Here is a 22984-nt window from a genome sequence, read left to right on the forward strand (position 1 = left end):
GAGTGCGTCACACCTCGGAGATCGAAGAGTCGGGAACAAATAATGTTTTTCCGAATTCTGTTAAAATTCGGGGTGTGACATTCAAGTTCCGACATGCCACACTCAATCCATGAAGGATTCCAATTGGAGATCAGCAATGGCATCAGAATATAATGCTCTCATTCAAAATAAGACATGGATACTAGTACCTTTTGATCCTTCTATGAATCTTGTGGATAATAAATGGGTGTTTAGATTGAAAGAGAAAGCAGATGGTTCAATAGATAAGCACAAGGCTCGACTAGTAGCTAAAGGATATCTTCAGCAAGCTGGCCTTGACTTCAATGAAACTTTCAGTCCTGTTGCAAAATCAACCACCATAAGGCTCATTCTAACTCTTGTAGTACATTACAACTGGTCTGTGAAACAACTTGATGTGTCAAATGCATTCTTGCATGGTGATCTAAAAGAAACTGTTTACATGACTTCGAAATTTCCATGGATTTACTGATCCTCAAAAGCCTACACATGTATGCAAACTGCAGAAATCCTTATATGGTCTAAAACAAGCACCTCGTGCTTGGTATGAAAAACTCATGGGAGCTTTACTGGAATATGGTTTTGAACCGGCAAAAGCAGACACATCCTTATTTGTGAGAAAGGTAGATGATACAATCACCTTCATTTTGATTTATGTGGATGATATATTACTCACAGAAAATTCTGCTGCATATTGTCATACTCTGTTTGGACTCTTAAGTCAACATTTTGCAATGAAGGATCTTGGGGAGATTCATTACTTTCTAGGAATGCAAATACATAGAACAAGTGATGAAATGTTTATGTGTCAGAGTAAATATGCTTTGGAGGTACTTAAGAAAGCCTTTATGGAAAATGCAAAGCCATGTTCTACACCATGTTCTACAACAGAAAAGCTAAATAACTTCTCTTGTGACATATTGCCTGATCCTACAGTTTTTAGAACAATAGTGGGTGCCCTACAATATCTTTTATGGACAAGACCTGATTTAGCTTATGCAGTAAATCAAGTCTGTCAATTTATGCATGCCCTAAGAACATCACACATGTTGGCAGTGAAAAGAATACTGAGGTTTCTGAAGGGTACTATTACTCATGGCCTAAAACTCACAAAAGGCTTCTCAATGATAACAACCTATTCTGACTCAGACTGGGCTGGTTGTCCAGACACAAGGAGATCTACAAGTGGCTTTTGTATTTACTTTGGAAATAGTCCTATCAGTTGGAGTTCTAAGAAGCAACCAACAATCTCTAGATCTTCTACAGAAGCAGAATATAGATCTCTTGCCTACACATCAGCTGAACTCTATTGGCTCTCAATACTTTTGAAGGATTTACATGTTTTTCTCAAGCAACCACCACTTCTATTATGTGATAATGTAAGTGCAATCTCACTGTCCAAGAATCCAGTCTTTCATGCATGTACAAAGCACATTGAGGTAGAATTTCACTATGTCAGAGAACTAGTCACTTCAAATGCTATACAACTGCATTACATTCACACACAGGATCAAACTGCTGACATTTTTACAAAGGGGCTTTCTTCAGTCAGATTTTCTCTACTTCAGCACAAGTTATGTGTTTTACCAAACATTAGCTTGAGGGGGTATATCAGAGATAATCCACATCAGCAGTCCACGTCAGCATAACTAACTTCTATCCACATCAGCATAACTAACTTCTAACTAATTCAATTATTAGTTCTAACCATTTTCAATTGTGCTCTAAACAGATTCTCTGGTATATAAAGAGCAAGTGTAATAACAGAGAAGTTAATGAAATGAATTGTAATTTGAGTTGATGTCTCATTACAGGTTAACTCTCAACAACCTGATCTATGCAGAATTCTTTGATAGCCCAATCATATAGCAATCCCAAGCAGTTAGTTATGATGATTAATTTGGATTTTATTAAGGCATTCTCAATGAATTAAAGTGCAAGGTGTGCAGCATGGACTTTTGTACGTCTTAAACGCAGGGTGCACTTACATGAGAAACAGTATCAGATTCAATCCGCATCACTCTTACACTCTACAAAAGTTGTGACTAAATAAGAAGACTCAACAATGCTGGAAAACAATGTTTATGCTTCTACTCTACAAATCGTTCATAGGACTTCATGTGAGCAGTCATTATAGTGATATATATTGTCCTGCAGTCTGCGGAAATCTCAAAATATCCGAAGAAAACATACACATAAGGATTAAGATGTCAAAGGCATGTATTATATATATCTGTATTTTGTGTATCTGTATTGTGTGTATATCCAAAAGTGCGGATCAAGTGTCACTAAAGTCATTCCGGAAAGGACAAAGTACATCCCCAAGAATTATGTTCCAGAAGAAGTCCTACTACAAAATTCTAGGTCTGGAAGAAAATCTCTCTCTCTCCTCAATGACTGTGACCGGCCAATCACTATTCCATTATAAAGACCATTATTTTGTTATACGAGCTCTGGAAATGAATCTTCCTGCCAGCCAAAAAATAATTCTGCAGGAGTTGTTTAATCCCTGATCCCAGTACGGAACAAAAAAGTCTGCAGAAAATCAGATTTAGTTATTAGCTTATTAAAATTGAGAAAATCAAAACGAGTATATTACTACCCAGACAAAACAAGCTATAGTAGTATACTACATTCCAACTTCTATAACTCCACCATTAAAACGAGCTGACTATTTTTACTATTGGTTAGCACCGGGTTTTCTAATTTCATGAAAACTATGAATGGACAAAGACATGAATAATTTAATTTAATTTTTTTGCTCCGTGAAAAGTGATACTTCATCAATAAAAGGAAAAGTAGACCGAAAAGACCTACATTACAAGAGAAAAACCGAAAAATAAATATTTACAAGAGAGACATGCACCGTCACCCCATGTCTAAGAACATAAGACGATTCCATCTAGCAACAAAAGACTCAAAGAAACATCCTCTAAACTCCTCTAAACTCTTTGAAGACTTTAGACCACCGAAGTAACAAAACTTTTATCGAAAGAATTGTCTTCTTAAGCGGAACTAGAAATACTATCAAAGTGACGACGGTTTCGCTCTAGCCAAATGCCCCATATGATCGCAAAAGATAATAAGCTCCACATGCGATTTCCAGAAGAAGAGAAAGGACCTTGACCCCAACCGTTAGGCAAATCCAATACCCGACTTGGGCATACCCAAGTCATTCCAGACTCTAAAAGAAAGCAGACCATATTTTCCAAGAAAAAGGACACTAAAGAAATACATGATTCACAAACTCACCATCCTTTCCACACAACTGACAATAATTGACCAAACACATTTTACAACGCCTGAGGTTATCAATGGTAAAGATGCGTTCCAAGGAAGCACACCATGTAAAGAAAACAATCTTGGAGGGAATTTTGGACTTCCAAATTATAGTCCCAGGGAATTTAGAAATGGGGCTAAGACTATTAGAATTAGACAACCAAGAAATGATAGAAAAATAAAAAGACTTAACTGAGAAGATACCTTTATTGCTGGGACACCACACTCTCTTATCACCATTCTGTGCATTCGGGATAGTCGCAACAAGCCTTGCCATCAGTAAAACTAGGTCTCCAATTTCCCAATCATTCAAAGCCCTACGCAGTCCAAGATTCCAAGATATGCCTCCCTCGGATCTAACCATACAATAAAAAATGGGTTTCCCTTTAAAATTGGATAGACCAAACAACAAAGGAAAAGCGGAGGCTAAAGTCCCACCACCTGTCCAATGATCCTCCCAAAAATGAATCCCATCTCCTGTTGCAAAACTGTATCAAATACCTCTTAAGAACAAAGGGAGTACCTTAAGAATTGCCCTCCACACTCCACACCCATAAGGTATGGAAACCGGACCACTCTCCCACCCAAAATGCCTCTCTCCAAACCAAGACACAATCACCTTCTTCCAAAGACTATTTCTCTTCCCCAAAATGCCATAACCACTTACCCAAAAGCGCTTGGTTGAACGCTACCATACTACGCAAACCCAACCCACCAACGTTTTTAGCCAAACAAAGAATCTCCTACCTCACCAAATGATACCTATGTTGCTTTTCGGAATCATCCCATAAAAAATTCCTAATGATGTTCTCAATTCTTTTAGCAACACTTTTGGAAATGACAAAAAGAGACATAAAGTATACTGGAAGAGAGGACACAATACTCTTAATCAAGAACAAACGACCCCGAGAGATACCTACACCTTCACCCTGCCAACTTACGTAGGAATCTCTCAATAACGGGATCCCAAATGAATAATTTAATATACCAACTAAGAATCACGATTATGCACACAAATCCCTAAATACAAAAGATTGATTGCAAACCTTTACACCATTAACATTTTTGAGACATTAAGATCGCAAATTCGTCTTCCCAGTGACGTAGACACATTATGATAGGCACCAAACGGGGAAAGACCAGAAAAAAATAAAAATAAAGAAAAACATCAAGTCTCAGTTGTAATTTTAAAGTAGAGAATTGCTAGTGTCCTGCCCCTTTACAGAGGTAGGACCATCCTACCACTAAACAAACAATAAAAAAAGACCTGTTTACCAATCCTAAAGGTTTAACTTAATTTGGTGAGTAAATGTCAATTAATGAGTTGACTCATCTTCTTCTCTCTTTTTCTACAACCTAACCTAAAGTCCCAACCAACGCCAAACACACAATTACTCCGGCTGTTGGAATCCGTTCAGGCAAGTAATTTTTTTAATCAAAAAGAGAAATCCCCACTTACAATATTATTCATTTGAGATTACAAGGAAAGCATAACATCATAGCATCAAACTAAGACGCCTTCAATTTTGAGATGTAAATCATCTAGAAAATAGGCAATAAATTTGACCCAAAAATAATAAGTAATAAGTAACCCCATCACTAAATTTACAACAATTGAACTACAACAATTTCGAAATCAATCATGTATGATGCCTTGATAGTTAGTGGTTGTGGTGGTGTGGAGAGGGGAAAAAAGGAGAAGAAAAAATCACATGAAAATATGAATAAAGAAATGTGAACAAATAAATGAAACAAAAGAAAAAGTGCTTGGAGATGGTGTTGGACGGTGGCGATCGGAGACGGTGCTGGACGGTAGTGCTTTAGTTTAGAGAAGAAGTGAGTCAGGTAAATTGAGTGAAAACAGTTTCAAATAAAACTTTACAAGTAACTGGTTCATTATTTTCTGTCCAATATTGGGTAGGATGGTCCTACCCCTTTAAAGGGTAGGACGCTAGCAATTCTCTTTAAAGTACAGATGCTTACTATAATGGCTGATGGATAGAAACAAACAATTGATAGAGAAGTATTCAAGAACAGAAAAGAGATTGAGAGAAGCATACATACATACGCACAGGCATACTGCATACATACCAGTATACCTAGTAGTGTATGGATGTAGAAGAAAAGAAAGAGAATTAAAAATAATATAAATGATAAACCAAAAAGATTGAAAGCATTCAAGAACAAAAAAGAGGTTGAGAAAGAAACATACAGACTGTTGGACATCAACAGAGAGAGAGACTTCCAATATAAAAAAAAACCATTTTTGTGGATACCCTAAAAAAAATGGAGCGGCACAAATAATTGCTAGTCATTTACGTAAATTTAATCATTATTGTATTAATGATGACCACTGAAAATTTGTCAGTGAGATGAAATTTGAATAAGCTGATTGAAAAAAGGGGTCAGGAACTCGTAGGTGTACCTGTACAAAATATCAACAAGTACATTGATCTTTAGCTTCATTGAAGAACTCCATGAGGATTTAGTTGCCCGCTGCAAGAACTAGACGGAACAGCAGAAAGCTCCAGTCTACCTTCCCAATCTTCCCCAGGTTTCAGAGTGATGGGTGTCTCCACAGCTGCAGCCTCCACACAAAGCATATGTCTGTACTCATCATCGCCAAAATCAACCATGGCCTTTGCCTTCTTGTCCCAAGGACTCCATACCACTGCAAAGGAGAATAAACGAGTTAAAATTCCTCCATATTGGTAGTTCAGATTTCAGACAAACTCAATCAAAAGTTTTCAGGTTTGATAGCAGGTGCTTGCTGATGATAGATTCTTAAGCTAGCTGCCAGTAGCATAAGCCAACTATGTCCGGTTGAGCAAAATATTCAATGGTCACAATCAACTATAACAGCAATAAAAACAAACTGAAATCATTTAATCGATCGACATCATGATTTATGGATTGCTAAATATACTTGTCATAATATACTGGTTTCTAATTATCATAAAATTTTTCTTAATGAATTCTTTTTTCCTGAATTCATAAAACAGAGATCATTTAAGGCCCACATGTCCATTGCCCCAAACTGCAAGTATACAAGATGTACAGACTGATTTTATCATACCAGTGGTCAACAATGAGGGTGATTTTTGGTATTATTCCAGAGTTAATTTCAATCCTACATATGAATGACACTTAGGACGAAAGTCTAAGTCAGGAATTTCAGAGGAACAATGCTCAAATCACCATACTCACCAGTATCTGGAAGTCCTTCTTTACACAAGGTTATTTTCTTCACACTGTCTACAATAGCAATCTCAGCAGCTGTATTGACATATATTTTGTTCACCTTTTCATATAGGAAACATAAAATCAGTATTAGAAACATACTTGGTAAATGAAAGAGCAACAAGATACCCAAAAAAAAAGCACACCCAGAAAGAAGAATACTAACTTCGCATTCAAACATAATACCATCTGCTTCTTTAGTGCTTCTTTTATCATCCAACATAGTATCAAGATAGGCAATTTTCTTCAGTCCAGTTACCTGCACTTCACTGAAACAAACTACTAAAGTTAACACACTTCACTGAACACAAACTCGTAAGTAGTTTTCATAGTTGTATGGATCAACGTTTTTTCTCGATATGGATATAGTTCCTGCTTATGTAAATGTGTCGTAATTTTGTTCAGATAATCCATCCATGTAAAGATTCGCTCTGTTTAAAACTTTTGCTTTGAATTTAGCAACAGAAGCACAACTAGTATGGTGTGCAGGCCACCAATCCCTTGTCTGCTAGAATTCACAATGATATCAACATATTAAATACCCCAGGAATCCATAGATGCCCTGTCAGACTAGTTCAGAGTTCAGACGGAACATTATAGGACGTGTCTGATATCATAGAATGTATGGGTGCTATTGGGTTTCTATTTCAGAGACAGGATTGATAAACGACTGACAGTAAGTGAGTGGAGATTACCTATGTGTTTACATTCTTCTATAGTAATATGTTTGTTATTGAATGAAAGCTAAGGATCATTAGACAGGGACAGTGTTCACATTCGTATGTTTTCATAAACCCCTCCAGAAGTAAGAACACCCAGTAGATAACCATTTGCTATAAGTAGAACTAAAGAAGTGCACAAAGGTTCCTGATTCTTTAACAGATTCCGACTATGCTTGGCTAAAAGGGCTGAGTTCATAGACCTAGCTCCCCTGAATACCATACGTCCCTTTGGGCAAGGTGCAGAATTTATGCCAGGTAGCAGTATGAAATTATGAATTGCCTTAGTCATCTACAACTGATAAAGCAAGAGATTTGTTGAATATGAAAAAAATGTTCGAGCTCCTACCATACTTGGTTAGCAAGAGAAGTCGGATCTAATTGGCCAAGTGACCATCACTCTAGCTCAGGCTGGTAGAGTTACACTTATCTAGTTATCTAATCTGCGGCATAATCCATTCCTATCTATACTAAGAGTTGCTACCACCTACAGTATTCCAATGAGAACTTTAAAAGATTTTCTAATACTGCTTTGGGTGATCATTTCTGCTTACAAAAGCAGTAGACTTCCCAATTGATGGCATGGCCTGATGAACTCCAGTAATTCTCAGTCAAAATTTTCATACTATTAGCTTCCTTAAAGGTTCTTCGCTACATCTAAGCAACTACTTATTTATTGCATGGCTGAAAAAAATCACTTAATTTCCTGACAAATGACCACGTCTCAACCCTATAAAAAGCACCATCTATGGATCCGTATTACACCAATGATGGACATAAAACAGGTAAGAAACCAATGGTACCTTATATCCGATACAGAGATGTACGTATGATATGCAAATGTGAATGTGAAAGGCTTTCCATCATTGTTCGTATTCCTGATGTGGGATGTTAACATCAACTTTCCTCCAAGTCCTAGGGTCACTCTCAAATGAAAATTATAACTGCAAGTAACCACTACAGTATGACTTTTATAAAAAAAACAAATGTAATGTTATGAAAGATGACGATTAACTAAATACCAACCTGTGAGGCCAACTCTTCCTATCTTCTTCAGAGGGCATCATAAGCAAATCAATGAACGCATCATTATAACTCATTGTAGAAAACGGAGGAGGATTAGTATCAATGCTCCAAGACCATCCATGTAGCTCACCATATCCAAACTGCATAAAGAGATCATGTTCGTTTAAGCAAAAACAAGTAAAATGAGACAATGATGATAATGATAATGTCTAGAAGTGCAAGAAATAAGTCCAGCAGAAAAACCAGATCTAGATCTAGAGTGGGAGACACCTTAGCTAGCCTGGATTTTGGACATCACCACATTAGTGACTTAGTGCTGATATGGAAGCCCAAGTGTACTCAGAACCTGAACCTAACTTAACCTTAAGCTCTGAGTTTTACTTCATCATCCAATGGGGGAGACACCCAAGGTTACACCAGTGCATACGCCAATTGATGAACCGTAAGCAATTAGCATCCCGGAGGGAGAGTAAGGATCGACTGGAAATCTTCTCATACGCCTGAGCAGATGACTTGGTCAGGTGGATCAGATTTTTGGCGGTACCTACATCGAAAAGCATGGGGATCTCCTACTTGATGGGATTTAATGTATTGGAGAAGTTTCTTTTCAATTTAAAGCATCAAAGCATGATCCAAAATAATGGGAACAAGGACAAGCAAGTGACAGAAGAGGGATCAGATGGTGACTCTTTAATTGGTGAGAGTGGGGACAGCTCTTCAAATGACGATTAAGATAATTTCTTGGAATGTGAGGGGCGTAGGGAACGAAGCGGCATGTAACAGCATTAAGAGAATTGTTCGTAGGAGGAAACCAGATGCTATTCTCATTCAAGAGACAAAGCTATCTGAGGAAAAGAATATAGAGAGCATGAATCTGGCATCATAGTGGCTTGGAATTCGGAGGTATTGACCATGGAGGATAGTTTGATTGGTGCTTACAGTCTTTCTGTTGTATGTTCACTGAAGGATGAAGCTTTCAAGTGGTTACTCACTGCTGTATATGGGGCAAGTCGGGGCACCAGAGAACAATTTTGGGAGGAATTGGACGATATCAGAGCTTGGTCATGTCTTCCGTGGTGTTTGGGTGGTGACTTTAATATAATCAGATTTGGGCATGAAAAGAAAGGTGGAAGCCGCATTAATAGGATGATGAGAGATTTTGCTGACTTCGTGAATCATCATGAGCTAGTAGACCTCCCGGTGGACGGTTCTCTTTTCACATGGTCAGATAGTCATACAATGAAGAAATTGGACAGGTTCTTAGTTTCTATCGACTGGGATGAGCATTTTGACAATGAGAGAGAACTCTCATTACCAAAATACGGTTCTGACCATCGTGTTATCATGCTGGAATGTGATGTGGTAGAGAAAAGACCTTGTCCTTTTAGGTTTGAACTAATGTGGGTGGAGGATCCAACTCTCCTCCCATTAATGCAAGAGTGGTGGGAATCTTTTTCTTATAGTGGCAGGCCTAGTGAAGTATGGTGAAGAAAGATGAAAGAATTAAAAGTCAAGCTGAAACAGTGGAACATCAATGTTTTTGGTATGGTGGACAAGCAGATCGAAGAGTAGGTGACTGCGATTGAGAATCTTGATAAAAAGAGAGGAAATTACATAATTGCTGGAAGACGAACTAGTCGAACGGGTGAGCCTTAAAGGCGACCAAATGGAGGCAGAAAGCTAGGGGAATACAGAGAGAGAAGGGGGGCAAAAACACAAGGTATTTCCATCAGATGGCTTGCATCTGAAATAGGTTCAGTCAGAGGAACAAGATGATTATTGATGGCAGAATAACGGGAGATAAAGGAAGAATAAGAGATCACACACTAGAATACTACTCATCTTTGTATTCTGACGATGGACTCACAAGATCAATTATGGATGGAATGGAATTCAACATGTTATCAGTGGAACAGAAAACCAAGTTGGAAGCCAATATTGAAGAAGAAGTTATTGCCGCTATCAAGGATCTCAATGGAGAAAAGGCCCCGGGGCCTGATGATTTCCCCATGATTGTGTACAGGAACTGCTGGCATTTCATGAGACATGACATTATGGAAGTCATTAAGGATTTCCAAGAATCTGGGTTTTTGGACTGGTGAGTTAACACAACCTTTATTGCGCTAATCCCTAAGAAGGAAGGAGTTTTGTCCATTGGCGACTATAGGCCAATCAGTCTGATTGGTGGAGTCTATAAGCTGATTTCAAAGGTGTTGGCGACAAGGTTACGGGTGGTACTTCCTACTCTTATCTCAAGACACCACGGAGCTTTTGTGTCTGACCGGCAAATAGCTGACGGGGTTTTGATTGCAAATGAATGCATTGACACAAGAATGAAGTCGAGAGTTCCAAGAGTTCTTTGTAAAGTTGATATTGCAAAAGCTTACGGCAATGTAAGCTGCGATTTCTTAGATTATACGTTAAGTAGAATGGGGTTTGGCGAAGTACGGCGCAAAGGGATTCGAACTAGCATTTCTACTGCAAGTTTTTCTGTTATGATAGAGGGATCACCCACTGGATTCTTTCGGAGCAAGAAAGGTTTAAGGCAAGGAGATCTTGTTTCTCCGTTTCTGTTTGTTGTCGTGATGGAAGCCCTAACAAGAATGGTTGAGCAAGCAAAATCCTTAGAGATGCTGTGTGGATTTAGAGCGTCAAATAATGGCCCCGAGGTGGCTGTTTTACAGTTCACAGATGACACACTATTCCTTACAGATGCATCAATATGTCAAATGTTGATGGTAAAAACCATTCCCCTCCTATTTGAAGCTTTATCAGGTCTTATGGCCAATCTGACCAAGACATCTTTCATGGGCATTGGAGAGGTGGAGAATATTGAGAGGCTGGCTACTGTTTTGGAATGCTTGGTGGGTCAACTACCATGTAAGTACTTGGGCTTACAAATTGGAGCCAAGTACAAATGCAAAGAAGCCTGGGACTCTGTAATTCATATGTTCCAAAGAAAGCTAAGTGGCTGGAAAAGGAAGTTATTATCGAAGGGAGGGCGTTTGACCCTTGTCAAAAGCACTCTGGCGAACTTACTGATATACTACATGTCTCTCTTCACAATTCCAGTAAGTGCTGCTAATAGGCCGGAAAGGATTGTTAGCGAAGAGAAACGGAAGTTTCATCTAGTGGCATGGGATCAAGTGTGCTCCCCTATTAGAGAAGGCAGTTTGGGCTTTCGACACTTCAGAGACATGCATAAGGCTTTGCTCGGGAAGTGGATTTGGAGGTTCGGAAAGGAGCCTAATACTCTGTGGAGAGAGATCATTGCTGCTAAATATGGAGTAGAAAATGATGGGTGGTGGCCAAAGGAAGTGAGACAACCACATGGGCGCAGTTTGTGGAAAGGTGTCATGGCGAATATCCCTTTGGTAAAGAAAGGAATTCAATGCAAAGTGGGTAATGGTTTGAAAACCTTGTTCTGGCAGGATGTGTGGTGTGCTGAAATTCCTCTTGCAAATATGTTCCCTGACCTATACACAATGTCAAGAAGCAAGTTTGGACTGGTTAAGGATTTTATGATTGGTGAAGGCAATATGACATCATGGAATCTCCATACTCGAGCAGTAAACAATGATTGGGAGGTCGACAACGTGATCCAGATGTTTGTGGTTTTGCAAAATTATCAAAAGGGGGATAGCAATGATCAATGGATTTGGACATGGGAAAAAAAACAATGTCTTCACTGTTAGTTCTTTATATGCGAAAATCAGAGGGAAGAACAATATTGAAGCTGGAGTAATAGCGCCACAACATTTCCCTTATAAATTAGTGTGGAAAAAAGCTATACCCTCAAAAATCCGGTTCTTCATATGGTGGAATGGTGCGCCATCTTAAATCGGATTTTGACAATCGATAACCTAGAAAGACGAGGGATGAGTATTCCAAACTTCTGTGGAATGTGTGGAACCGAAGAGGAGACTATTATGCATCTATTCATGCAATGTGATGTGGCCAAACAAGTTTGGAATCACCTAACAGCGGGGATAGTCACTTTTAACTCATTGGTGCCTACTTTTCTAGAGCTAAAGGATGTGCTTCTTCTATGGCCAAAACCTATTGTCACTAATTTTGGGAGAAGGGAATGTAACCAATCTTGATTGAATTTAATAAAATTCTTTATCAATCCAAAAAAATATGATAATGTTGATGATGATGATGATGATGATAATCACATACCCTAGGAAATCCTATCAATATGCCACCATGTATATTACTGCTGACAAATAGCAGTTCCTCTCCTTGGTCATTCTTCCATGATGTCACACAAGTCTACCTGCATCCAAAATAAACAAAGTGTTAATTTTTTTATTTTATTTTTTTATCAGTAAAAGAATAACTTTTATTAATAATACTTGTGTAATGTGAGAGATTCACACTACAACATACACAAGCTAAGCCTCAACGACAACATCCCATCTAAATAAGATATCTTCCAATTTCAAACCCCTAACATTTTGTAAGAAAGATATCCAATCCCACATAAGCGTTTTACATTTGACAATTAACTGCTGGAAGTGTTTCAAATTGAACTATTTTATAAGAAATTACTGAAAATCCAGAAATCATTCAAACCTCGACTGAAGAGCCTCCATGCCTTAAGTGTACATTTGCACCTTCATTAACATCTTTTTTCTCTCTTTTCATAGCTAAAAAGCATTCATCCAAGTCATCCAAATTTAACCTTCTTTTGAAGTTATCTGTCAAGTCTTCACCAATCAACTTGTCCTTCCATTTATCTCTGTTACACTTGGAATCGGTCTACCAATTTCTCTAATTTTCGACCTTTATCTGAATTCATTGATGCAACTCGCTTCATAAATTTTGCATAGCAGTCTAAGGAGACTTGCTCTATCTCCATCATGAATTCAAACCAAATGATCAGCCCAACGAGAAGCATCCACCCTCAGGCCGGTTCTATCCTATACCCGAAATAAATAAGCAGGCCACCTCAGTCCAAAGGGCACAGTATATCCTAGCCACCTTAGTTTATTATTGTTTTATTATAAAAAAAAAAACTCACTACTTGTTTTCCATTTATTTTAATCCAATACACAAACGGTTTTACATTGGAAAATTGGAAATTAGAAAATCGCATTAAACATTTTCGTTTCCCTAGAGTTTTCGCCTTCTTCTTCGCACGACTCCATAACTAATTAATCTTCTTCAACACCCTGTGACAATTTATCAAATTGAAGCCAACACTTTAATATTATTTCTATAATTCTTTTGCCTTATTTGGTTTTTCTATATTGTTTAATTTAGTGTAGAATTCTCTTTCTCTCTTGTGTAATTCTTTATTAAATAAATCTATTGAAATTTTAAATTTGTGACATTGTTGTTTGGCCATGATCTGCTACGATGTTATAGGTGTAAGACATTTTTTTATTCTTCCACTATTTCCTCATGTATTTATGGTGTTTTGTCTTAGATCTCTCTGTATGTGAGGATCTCCCACACAACACTCATATGTTTATACTTCACTTTGTATTTCTGTTCTTTTTATCAATAAAATTCAATTAAAAAAAAGTTTGTTATGATCAATTTTGACAATAATTGTTATCTTCTAAATTTTTTGTTATAAAAAAAAAATGTTTGTAGGGGAGACTATTCAAGAAATAAAAAATAAAATGTTAGGATCAATTTTTACAATAATTGTTATCTTCTAAATTTTTTGTTATAAAAAAAAATATTTGTGGGGGAGAGACTATTCAAGAAAGAAAAGAGAAAATATTATGATCAATTTTTACAATAATTGTTATTTTCTAAATTTTTTGTTAAATAAACTAAGCGTTTGCATTCATATGAAATAACGTAAACAAATCATATCGACCTATAAGATGTAACAATTTTATTATAATTTTTCTTAGGGCCCCCGATTGCCTTGAGCCGCTCTTGGCCACCCTTATTCCAAAAAATTGTGAAAATTATTTTTAGTGAGTTGTTGATAAGATTGAATGGAGGTGGAACAATGGGGATCACCTCTCCATCTCATAAACAAAGGTTTACCATAATTCAACAACTCTCCCGGATAAATCTTCCAAAAAATATTTTTTTTCAATTCATTGAAATTCCCAAATAATATCTTTTCTAATCTAATTGCTTTTGATTGATCGTATTCAACCAACACCTTATTGACACCTGCACCAAATGTAGTCGTATCATGATACTTTCTCTCTACTTTCGCCCAGAAGTATGTCGTAATCAGATTTTGTCGATCTAATTGTTTCTGCAATACATTAAACAAACAAAATATTTGAGATTATCAACAATATTTTGAATTTACATGACATTTCACGATATAGTTCAAAGTTTCGTTAAAATTATTAAGGACTAATAATAATAATTAGAAAAAAAAAACATCCGAAACTTGTTCTTAAAGAAACCCCTAAAATTGAATTGAATCAAAATAATTCTGAAATACCCGACTCTTTTTCTTCTTCGTCCGATCCATTTCAATGATTGATAATTGAGCAGAGTGGAAATGAAGCAGAGTAATTTTTTGGAGAACTCAAGGCAGAGTGAGTTTTGAGTAGCGGAGTGTGGAGAGAAGAAGAAGAAAAAAAAAACAAGTGTAATATATGCGAGCTCTCAAAACTTGAGCGGGAGGGAAAATTTGTGTGTGACGTGGGGCTCGCTGGTCAGGTACGTATTTGATCTCTCAGGATTAATTAAACTTCTTTTTACCTTTATTGTTCAAGTTAATTGGTCTTTAGTTAATAAAAATTTACCCTGTTAAATCGAATACAAAACTAAAACTGAATTTATTCATGGTCACCATATTTTTTTTTACTAATCATCAGAATAATAATCAGTGGAAACATTTATCTGACTTCAGCAATTGTATTGGATTCATTATGCTAGGTGCAGGATCAGTTTAGTAAAAATCAACAATCTATTTTTAGTAAAAAGATACATGTTTTGTTTTTTTGTTGGGTTTCAACTAGTAGTCTAGTATTAGCTAGGAAAAGTATTTTGTATGTTCTTTAACAAACAGTGGGTGCCTTTGGATAGTGTCACACCCCGAATTTCAACAGAATTCGGAAAAACATAATTTGTTCCCGACTCTTCGATTTCCGAGGTGTGACGCACTCTCCACTCCCAAAAGCCTATAAACAGTTTAAAATATGCGGATAATTAAAACCAATAAAAATTTTAACTTAAACAAAGTCCTCTTCATTATAAAACAATTTACAAATGAAAATGCAAATGCAAATAATATTATCTCAACTGAAAATCTATATCACCTCAAGGGAAAACAAAACACAACCTGAGATGCAATGCTAACGCAAACCACAAGCAGCAACCAATCTTCTTCAACACTAAACCTGTCAAGACTTATCAACTATGTTCATTTAATGAACACACCCGATAAGCAAACATGCAAATCGGTTGACATTATAAACAATGCTTTGGTGTGAGTAGCCCTAAAAATACAACATATAATATACATATATATACACAATCCATAAGGCAGTTAGTTCCTCTACCGAGGCGCCTTAACTTCCAACCACTAGTACAACATCTTTAAGCACAATAATAAAGGCAGGTAGTTCCTCCACTGAGGCGCCTTAACTTCACACTAACCACCCAACAAATTATACGCATAATAAATAAGGCATGTAGTTCCTCCCTCGAGGCGCCTTAAGTTCTAACTAAACTATAACCAGTCAAGCATATTATATACTTATCTCATTCCATGCTCAATTACAGAGTGGGTCGTCTCTGCACCAGTAATTAGTTTGACCCACCCTTCTGCAAGACCAGATACAATCATCTATCTAAAGATAGATCATTCACAAACATATTACCATAATTATATTATTTAAAGCTTTCTTTGCGTGTCCCTAAAATCACGTCGTATCTATGTCTTACCTAGTTTCCCTGGCTACCACAATCGCAACCCAACGCCGAACATGTACATCCACATGCCTCCCCTTACATAATGAACCACTCCGTGCGTAACTACCCTGAGCGGGATGCCGCACACCAGGTAAATCCTCACACGGAAGCAATTATGTAAGTAACGCCACTATTCGGCAGAAAATATTGCGCATCATCGTTCTATTTTCGCGACGGAATAATCAAGCCACTATTCGGTTCGCCGGAGGGCCGCCGAAGGCCATTCAAATTTTAACCCGAACGCCCGGAAGGGGCCGAAAAACCATTCAAATTTTAACCAAACGCCCGGAAGGGCCAATCACATGAGTTGTGGTAGTCGGTTCTAGGATTTTCGTTCGTAATTTATTCAAAAGTCATACATCTATGACTCATAAACATTTATACTATATCACGTGCAGGTCAATTACCTTATTGCACTAAGCCACAATCTCTAGAAATATCTCAATATATCTCATAACCATATTTCATACTTTCACGTGCCAATATCTTATTGCACTACACCACACTCCCGTGGGCAAATATTCACCAATGCTATATTAGCATCTCACATATAAAATAATGGAGTGTATATACATTTCTCCAAGATATTGCATTAATATAAATATCCCAACATATGATATCATGTCATAATGCTTCAACGTATCACATACATTTTATTATAACGTTATTAGGAATATAATGTCTCCTAACATCTCAATATCATCACGTGTCAAAAATACACAACATCGAGGTCAAATCTTTCTTAGATAATGACCACCAAATATATCTTAGCTTCCACAAAGATTTTATTACTATATGTGTCCATGTAATATACACATAAAACGTAGTACAATTAAACAGTCCACAGTCCACAATCAAAGCCCAATATGCTTTACACACTACTCACGTCAAATCTAAATTAGATAATTTACCAACCAAGTTATACAATATCCGACAGTATTTTATTACTATATATATATCCATATAAACAAACATATGAAAAACTGGAAAAGTCAACATTCACAGTCAACGGTCAAAGTCAACGGTCAACAGTCAAAGTCAACGGTCAAAGGTCAACACCTCATGGTCAAGGTCAAACTCAACATGTCATGGTCAAAGTCAAACTGTCCTGGTCAAAGTCAAAGGTGAAAGTCAACCGTCCATGGTCAAAGTCAACCGTCAAAGTCAACGGTCGATGGTCAAAGTCAAACTGTCCTAGTTCAAAGTCAAACTCAAACTCAAACGTTTTAGGTGTTCGACGGGTTCATTAATGGCCATAGCCAGTGGTCATGGCTAAGGAAAGCAAAAGGTGCATGGCTCGTGGGCTCATGGCTAAGGTCATGATTCGGACCTTAATCGCTGCCCCAAACTTTATTACCCTAAGTCTAAAACGATTGAAAGGCCCATGTAGATCTAGTTTAAGTCCAATGGACCGGTCCATGCAAAATTAGAAACGGGCCCCAAACAGCGGTTAAGTGGTTCGGTCCAAAAATTTCAAAACAAAAAGAAAGGCCCAACCACTTAAATTAGATTTCGCCCACAAAATTAAAACTGAAATTTGAGTTCCTCCATCGAAATTTCGGCCAAATGTAATAATAGAATTTGACCCAAACCAACTTAACCTTGCTAAGGCCCAAGGCCCAAGGCCCAAGCCCCAAGCCTCAAGAGAAATTAGACCGGCCCAACACTGAAACCGACCCAGGCCCAAGCCCAAGCCCAAGCCGTCAACAGTGCTTCTTCTTCCTCACTTCTCCTCCACCACCACCAAAACCCGGCCACCACAAACCTCCACACAACCCCCCATTTCAACCAATCGGTTTTACTCAATTTGAAAAAACCCCACCTCTTTAATGAAAACGAAAACCCCCAATGTTAGTAAATCCAAACTCTTCTCAACCTAGATCTAAGATTTTCGATCTCCATTAAAGCTTGGTTCAAGCTCCCCACCGCCCTCACTCAACAGCCCTCACACCCATACATCAAACCCCAAACAACACTAACCAAAAATAGTTCAAAATAATGAAAAATAGATGCAAAATCGCATCTTCCAAGAACACTGATAGCGCCATTAACGGCTTCCCCAACCTTCACTTTCAACCCACCACCATCGCACTACTCAATCCTACACAACCACCAACCCATAACACAAACAAATCAGTTCACAACAACGAAAAATCCAAACAAAACCCAACCCGCAAAACAACCCGACCAACCGGCCGCGCCATTAAGCGCTCCAACCAAGCTTAGGCAAAGACACCTCAAATCTCCATCTCCGACCACGGTATTCCATCCCCCACTAACCTCCAACCATACAAACCCACAACAACATAAAACGAGTTCAAAACAGCCATAGACGGGGCGCCATTGATGCTCATTTAAGCTTCTTCACAGTTTACCCAAATCAACAGAGATTCGACGGTTTTAAAACAAATTTTAGAGTTTTAAGTTTTTAACTAACACGACAAATCTGACGTAGAATAAAACCAAAGAATGAGCGGTGAAAAAAACGGAACTCTATATACCCGATATAGGAAAACTATAACCGGTGAACTAGCAAAATAGCTACTCACCAATTAAAACCCGACCGAATCCTCCAGTAGTCCGAACCGTCGTGCTCCACCCTCCAGAAATCCAGCTTTCATCTCTGCCTCCATTTTCATTATATTTTATTCTCCAGGAACCCTATTTTCTAGAAAAATGTGCTTATATACTTGGGTCCGAAACCCAAGCCCAACACCGACTCGGGCCCAAAACTGTGCCCACGTATCCCGAAGTCGGTCCCAGGCCAAATTTTGAAAATAAATAATTTAAATTAATTAATTAAATAGAAAAATACGTATTAAAAAATACGGGCGTTACAGATAGGGACTACAAAAAAAAACGTATTAGTTTTTAGAATATCAATCTTTGCAATGATATTGATAGTTCATTAGCTTACAATCTCAATTTGTTGTTGTTACGCTTCTATTCTATATTGATTTTACTTTATTTTTCTGTATTGTTTACTCCTTAGACCAAGGGAAAAGAGGAACGCTAACAAGGAAAACATTTTTTTTTACTAACTGGGTGTTCAGGCCAGCTTACGCGCACCTCGACTAATCCTAGGGCCCTGGTTGGAAATTTGACCCGATACTGCCTCGTCAGTGGCCCTGAGGGGAATCGAACTGGTGGCCATTAGGGAGCAAACCCAAGGGCGGACCAGTTGTGCTCAATGTTCTAAAAGACGCTAAGCGGTAGTTAGACAGTGGGTGAGCGCCTAGGCCTTCTAGGCAATGCCTAGACGGGCTAGTGCTAGGTGGGGGTTTTTTTTTTTTTTTTTCTAATAAATATATTATATTATAATATATAGTCATGCACACACCATACTACAAGTAAAGAAATCAAACATTTATCATGATTCAAAAAATAAACACAAAAGGGCGCAACAGTTGAAGAATGTGGCAAGTGATTTGTTCGAGTTGAATAGAGAGACCAAAGATCGAGCGACTTCATATAAAAGCACATTCTCTATTTTATAGTGGCATAAAATTTACATTGGGCTCTAGTCTTTATTTTTGACATTTAATTATTTTTTGAAAAAAAATAAAAATTTAGCCAATTAGACCGCCTAGCCCGACTAATCGGACCATCTAGACCCGGCCTAGAGACCGATTAGTATGCCTAGCCGTTTTTTGAACTTACCTAGGCGAGTCGGTTGGGCACCGTGTAGCACCTAGAGACCCCCTAGGCGGCCACCTAGACCGAATTTTAGAACACTGGTTGTTTTACCCCTCAAGGTTTGTAGCTTTTTCCAAAAAGTCCGAAGAGTTTGATGGCGTTCTTCTTTCTTGCGAACATTGGAAGACCAATACTACTTCTGTTATAGTTAGAGTGCAAATTGGGAGATGGAATGAAGAATTGAATTCCTGACATTGTTTCTATTTTTCTCAATTTTTATTTGTTTCAGATTTCTAGTAAAAAGTAAGTGTTCTAAATGATCGTAGGTTTATTAGGGTTCTTAAGAGAATTGTTGAAACTTTGAGTTTTGGTTGGAGAGATTATTGTGTCTGTGTGTGCGCTCGGATGGGGATGTTTGAAGCCTTTGTATAGAAAGAGAAAAAGGCTTGGTTTTCTGCAATGAGGAGTAATCCAACCAAACAATGGTAGCTCATGTACCTGATCAGGAGCAAACTTGGTCAGTGCATTCATTAGAGAATTTGTTGGTCTATTGATCTATACAAGAGTGATGTCGAAGTTCCATATAAACTTGAAATTCGGATTAGGGTTTCAAAGTTCTCAAAGATCTTGTTTTGATGGAGTTGGAGCGTTTCCGAGCTGATTTTGGTGATGCCACTGGTTTTTGTTCCACAGATTTTACATAACAAGGTAGTTAATTGTTGAATTCCTAGTCAATTTTCATTTAATATTTTATGTGTTTAGATTGATTGATTTAAAGTTATTATAGTTTGATTATTTTTTAGTTCAGTTCATATTGGTGAAAGTTCCGTTTTTTTTATTCCAATTGTTGTGAAGTATATTAGCTGGATTGGTAGTTTTAGCCTGTTAATTAAATGAATTGATGGCATTTTGCTGATTTATAAGGTTTCAAGCTATATTTATGATGTCAGTTCGCATTTGATAACGTTAGTGACCATACAACTTAGGAGGCAGTCCCAAGCATTTGTATTGTGTGCATAATTCGGGATTTCGGAATTCTCGGAATTCCGATAAATTCAAAAACCGAAATTCAATAAATTTTGACCCTATTAAATTTGGAATTTCAAAATTCTTTCGGAATTTCAATTATTTCGACACTATATTTGGAATTCCAGTTTTTTGGAAAACTGAAATTCCGAGCGGAATTCTAGAGTTTTGTTCGGAATCACGAACTATAATTGTGTGAGGTTGTGAGCAACTAATTATCGAAAAAAAAGAGGTTGTGAGCAACTGTGCTTCATTGAAAACTCTCTCTAAAATACAGTTACACAGGCTACGTCTACGTTTGGACAACCCAAAAAGTTATGAAGAGATTTGCTACATGTTTAAGGGTAAATTCCTGATTCAACCGTGATAATGTCAATACATTTCCAATTCAAACATTATCATCACCTCAGTGCAAAAAGTTGCTGATATTACCCCACTAATTACTGATAAAATGCGCTGAGTTGTAATTTGTAGTTTAATTATCATGGTCTAATTGAGAAATTACCCGTTGTTAAACAATGTTGTCTTCCTCTTGTATCAATTATCACTAGCACCTTGAGTGCTTATTGAACTGCACTCTTTAAAAATTAAAACAAATGCATCCAGCATACACCCTGAGGCTCTGATGCAAAAAATGCGACAGTCTACTACTATCATCACTATTTAAATTCAAGTTCATCACAAGCCTCCCACGCTAGTTAATTCCCTATGCATTGGATTTGATTAGAGTAGTTTAATCAGCAGTCTTCTTAAATATATGCGCGAACCCGACCTATTCTGTTGGGCCGAATTAGTTCCTGCTTTCCTGTATTAGTTCTACTTGAGGTACTGTAAATGGGCCAGGACGAAACCATTTCTCAGGCCCCATAGCGCAAGTATTGCTAAATTCAAACTCAGAATGGAGATCTGGTTTGGAACTTTGGAAGGTTCTAAGTTTTGCTGGAAACCTTGATATATTTTTTTGCTGGAAACCTTGATAATATTCTCGGTGCCACTTAAGAAAACGTTCATTGAATATCTATTATGGACGGAAATATGGTTGACATTCCCATAAACATGGATAAGACTAATAATTACGGAATGAAACTCAACAAGGAATCAAATATCAAACATGATTGACATTCCTTTTTGAAATTTTGTTATAAGGATAGTTTGGCGGCTTTGGCCTACATTGAATAATAGCCGAATTTTTTGTTTCCTTTTCCTGTTTCAAAAAATCTATTAAGACTCTCTTAATAACTAGTTAGGGACTCCATATTTTTCGTGGGCATCTATATCACCCCTCTCTATGTTAAAGCATAATATATCTGAGAGAGGTATGCCACGTGGATATTCTTAAATCATAAGAAGTTTAATACAACATGAGCTCTTAATTTTAAGAAGTTTTCTAATATAACCACAACTCTAATAAGTCAAACAACATCTGGCACTCTAATAAAAAAAATCTTGCTAAGAGCAAGTCCAATAGGATGCTATATGGGCTGCTAAAGATAAATATAGCACCCCAACCACAAAAATGTCATTCTAATGGGGTTGCGAAAAGGCTCCTAAATTTGGAAGGAATCATAAACCTAGCTAAAGTTAAGACCTTTGCTAGCAGCTGCCATAATAAGTTTCGAGAGACGGAGACATAATTTCTACCGTCTGTATGTTGAATTGCAACAGACGAGAGAAACTCTGCCGTCTGTATCCCAAATTTAACAGCTGCTAAAAAGTCCCATTGGGCCGGTTTTTAGATTTTCGGGTGCCAAATTTGACTGGGGTTGCTAAAAGGCCTATGTTGCCCCTTTTAGCAGCCCATTATAGCAGCCATCCATTGGACTTGCTCTAACTCAACTCTAAAAATCTAACACTTCTAATTAAAATGGAAATCATTCTCCTATTAAAAATAGGAATCACACTTCTAAATTAAAACGGGATCCCTATCCCAATTAAAAAACGGGTTTTTAAAACTTAATTAAAATAGTTTGTTGAGAAATTAAAATTGGCTTTTAAGACTTGATTAAAACAATTTGTTAGAAAATTAAAACGGGTTAGGGACGAAAACATAAATCACGATTTGTTAGAAAAATTTTATATGTATAGTTATGATTGTTGAGCAAGTTTTTAAAAGAGCCAGTGACGTATGCACGGGT

At 37.4% G+C, this 22984-nt stretch overlaps 1 protein-coding gene across 5 annotated transcripts; it reads right to left on the minus strand.

The window, feature by feature from the left end:
• Positions 1-2220: 2220 nt before the first annotated feature.
• On the minus strand, positions 2221-13252 carry LOC147509294 (putative glucose-6-phosphate 1-epimerase). Of its 5 annotated transcripts, XR_015218454.1 has the most exons (9): positions 12861-13193; positions 12465-12561; positions 8283-8422; positions 8060-8200; positions 6704-6806; positions 6505-6598; positions 5723-5968; positions 3502-3653; positions 2221-2553 (listed from the first exon to the last, which is right to left on the minus strand). XR_015218454.1 is itself a non-coding variant. In XM_086601624.1 (8 exons), the coding sequence occupies exons 4-7, from the start codon at positions 8152-8154 to the stop codon at positions 5760-5762; spliced, it is 501 nt and encodes a 166-aa protein (XP_086457750.1). In that variant the 5' UTR covers positions 8155-8213; positions 8283-8422; positions 12465-12561; positions 12861-13252; the 3' UTR covers positions 2221-2553; positions 5723-5759. The 5 variants fall into 5 exon arrangements, 4 of the variants coding, with proteins under 4 accessions (XP_086457750.1, XP_086457751.1, XP_086457749.1 ...); XM_086601624.1 differs by lacking the exon at positions 3502-3653 and having other exon boundaries at positions 8060-8213; positions 12861-13252; XM_086601625.1 differs by lacking the exon at positions 3502-3653 and having other exon boundaries at positions 8060-8171; positions 12861-13243.
• Between the last annotated feature and the right edge of the window lie 9732 nt (positions 13253-22984).

The sequence above is a fragment of the Coptis chinensis genome, chromosome 3, assembly GCF_015680905.1.
Source record: "Coptis chinensis isolate HL-2020 chromosome 3, ASM1568090v1, whole genome shotgun sequence".
In the NCBI taxonomy this organism is placed as follows: Eukaryota; Viridiplantae; Streptophyta; class Magnoliopsida; order Ranunculales; family Ranunculaceae; genus Coptis; species Coptis chinensis.

Bases quoted from the DNA above. Each gene is read 5' to 3' on its own strand.
- LOC147509294 (XM_086601623.1), bottom strand. From the start codon at position 8,356: ATGAGTTATAATGATGCGTTCATTGATTTGCTTATGATGCCCTCTGAA. The intron at 6,807-8,059 runs GTACCATTGGTT...AGTTTGTTTCAG, and splicing joins ATCTCTGTATCGGATATAAG to TGAAGTGCAGGTAACTGGAC. The intron at 6,599-6,703 runs GTTAGTATTCTT...CTATATGAAAAG, and splicing joins GTATTATGTTTGAATGCGAA to GTGAACAAAATATATGTCAA.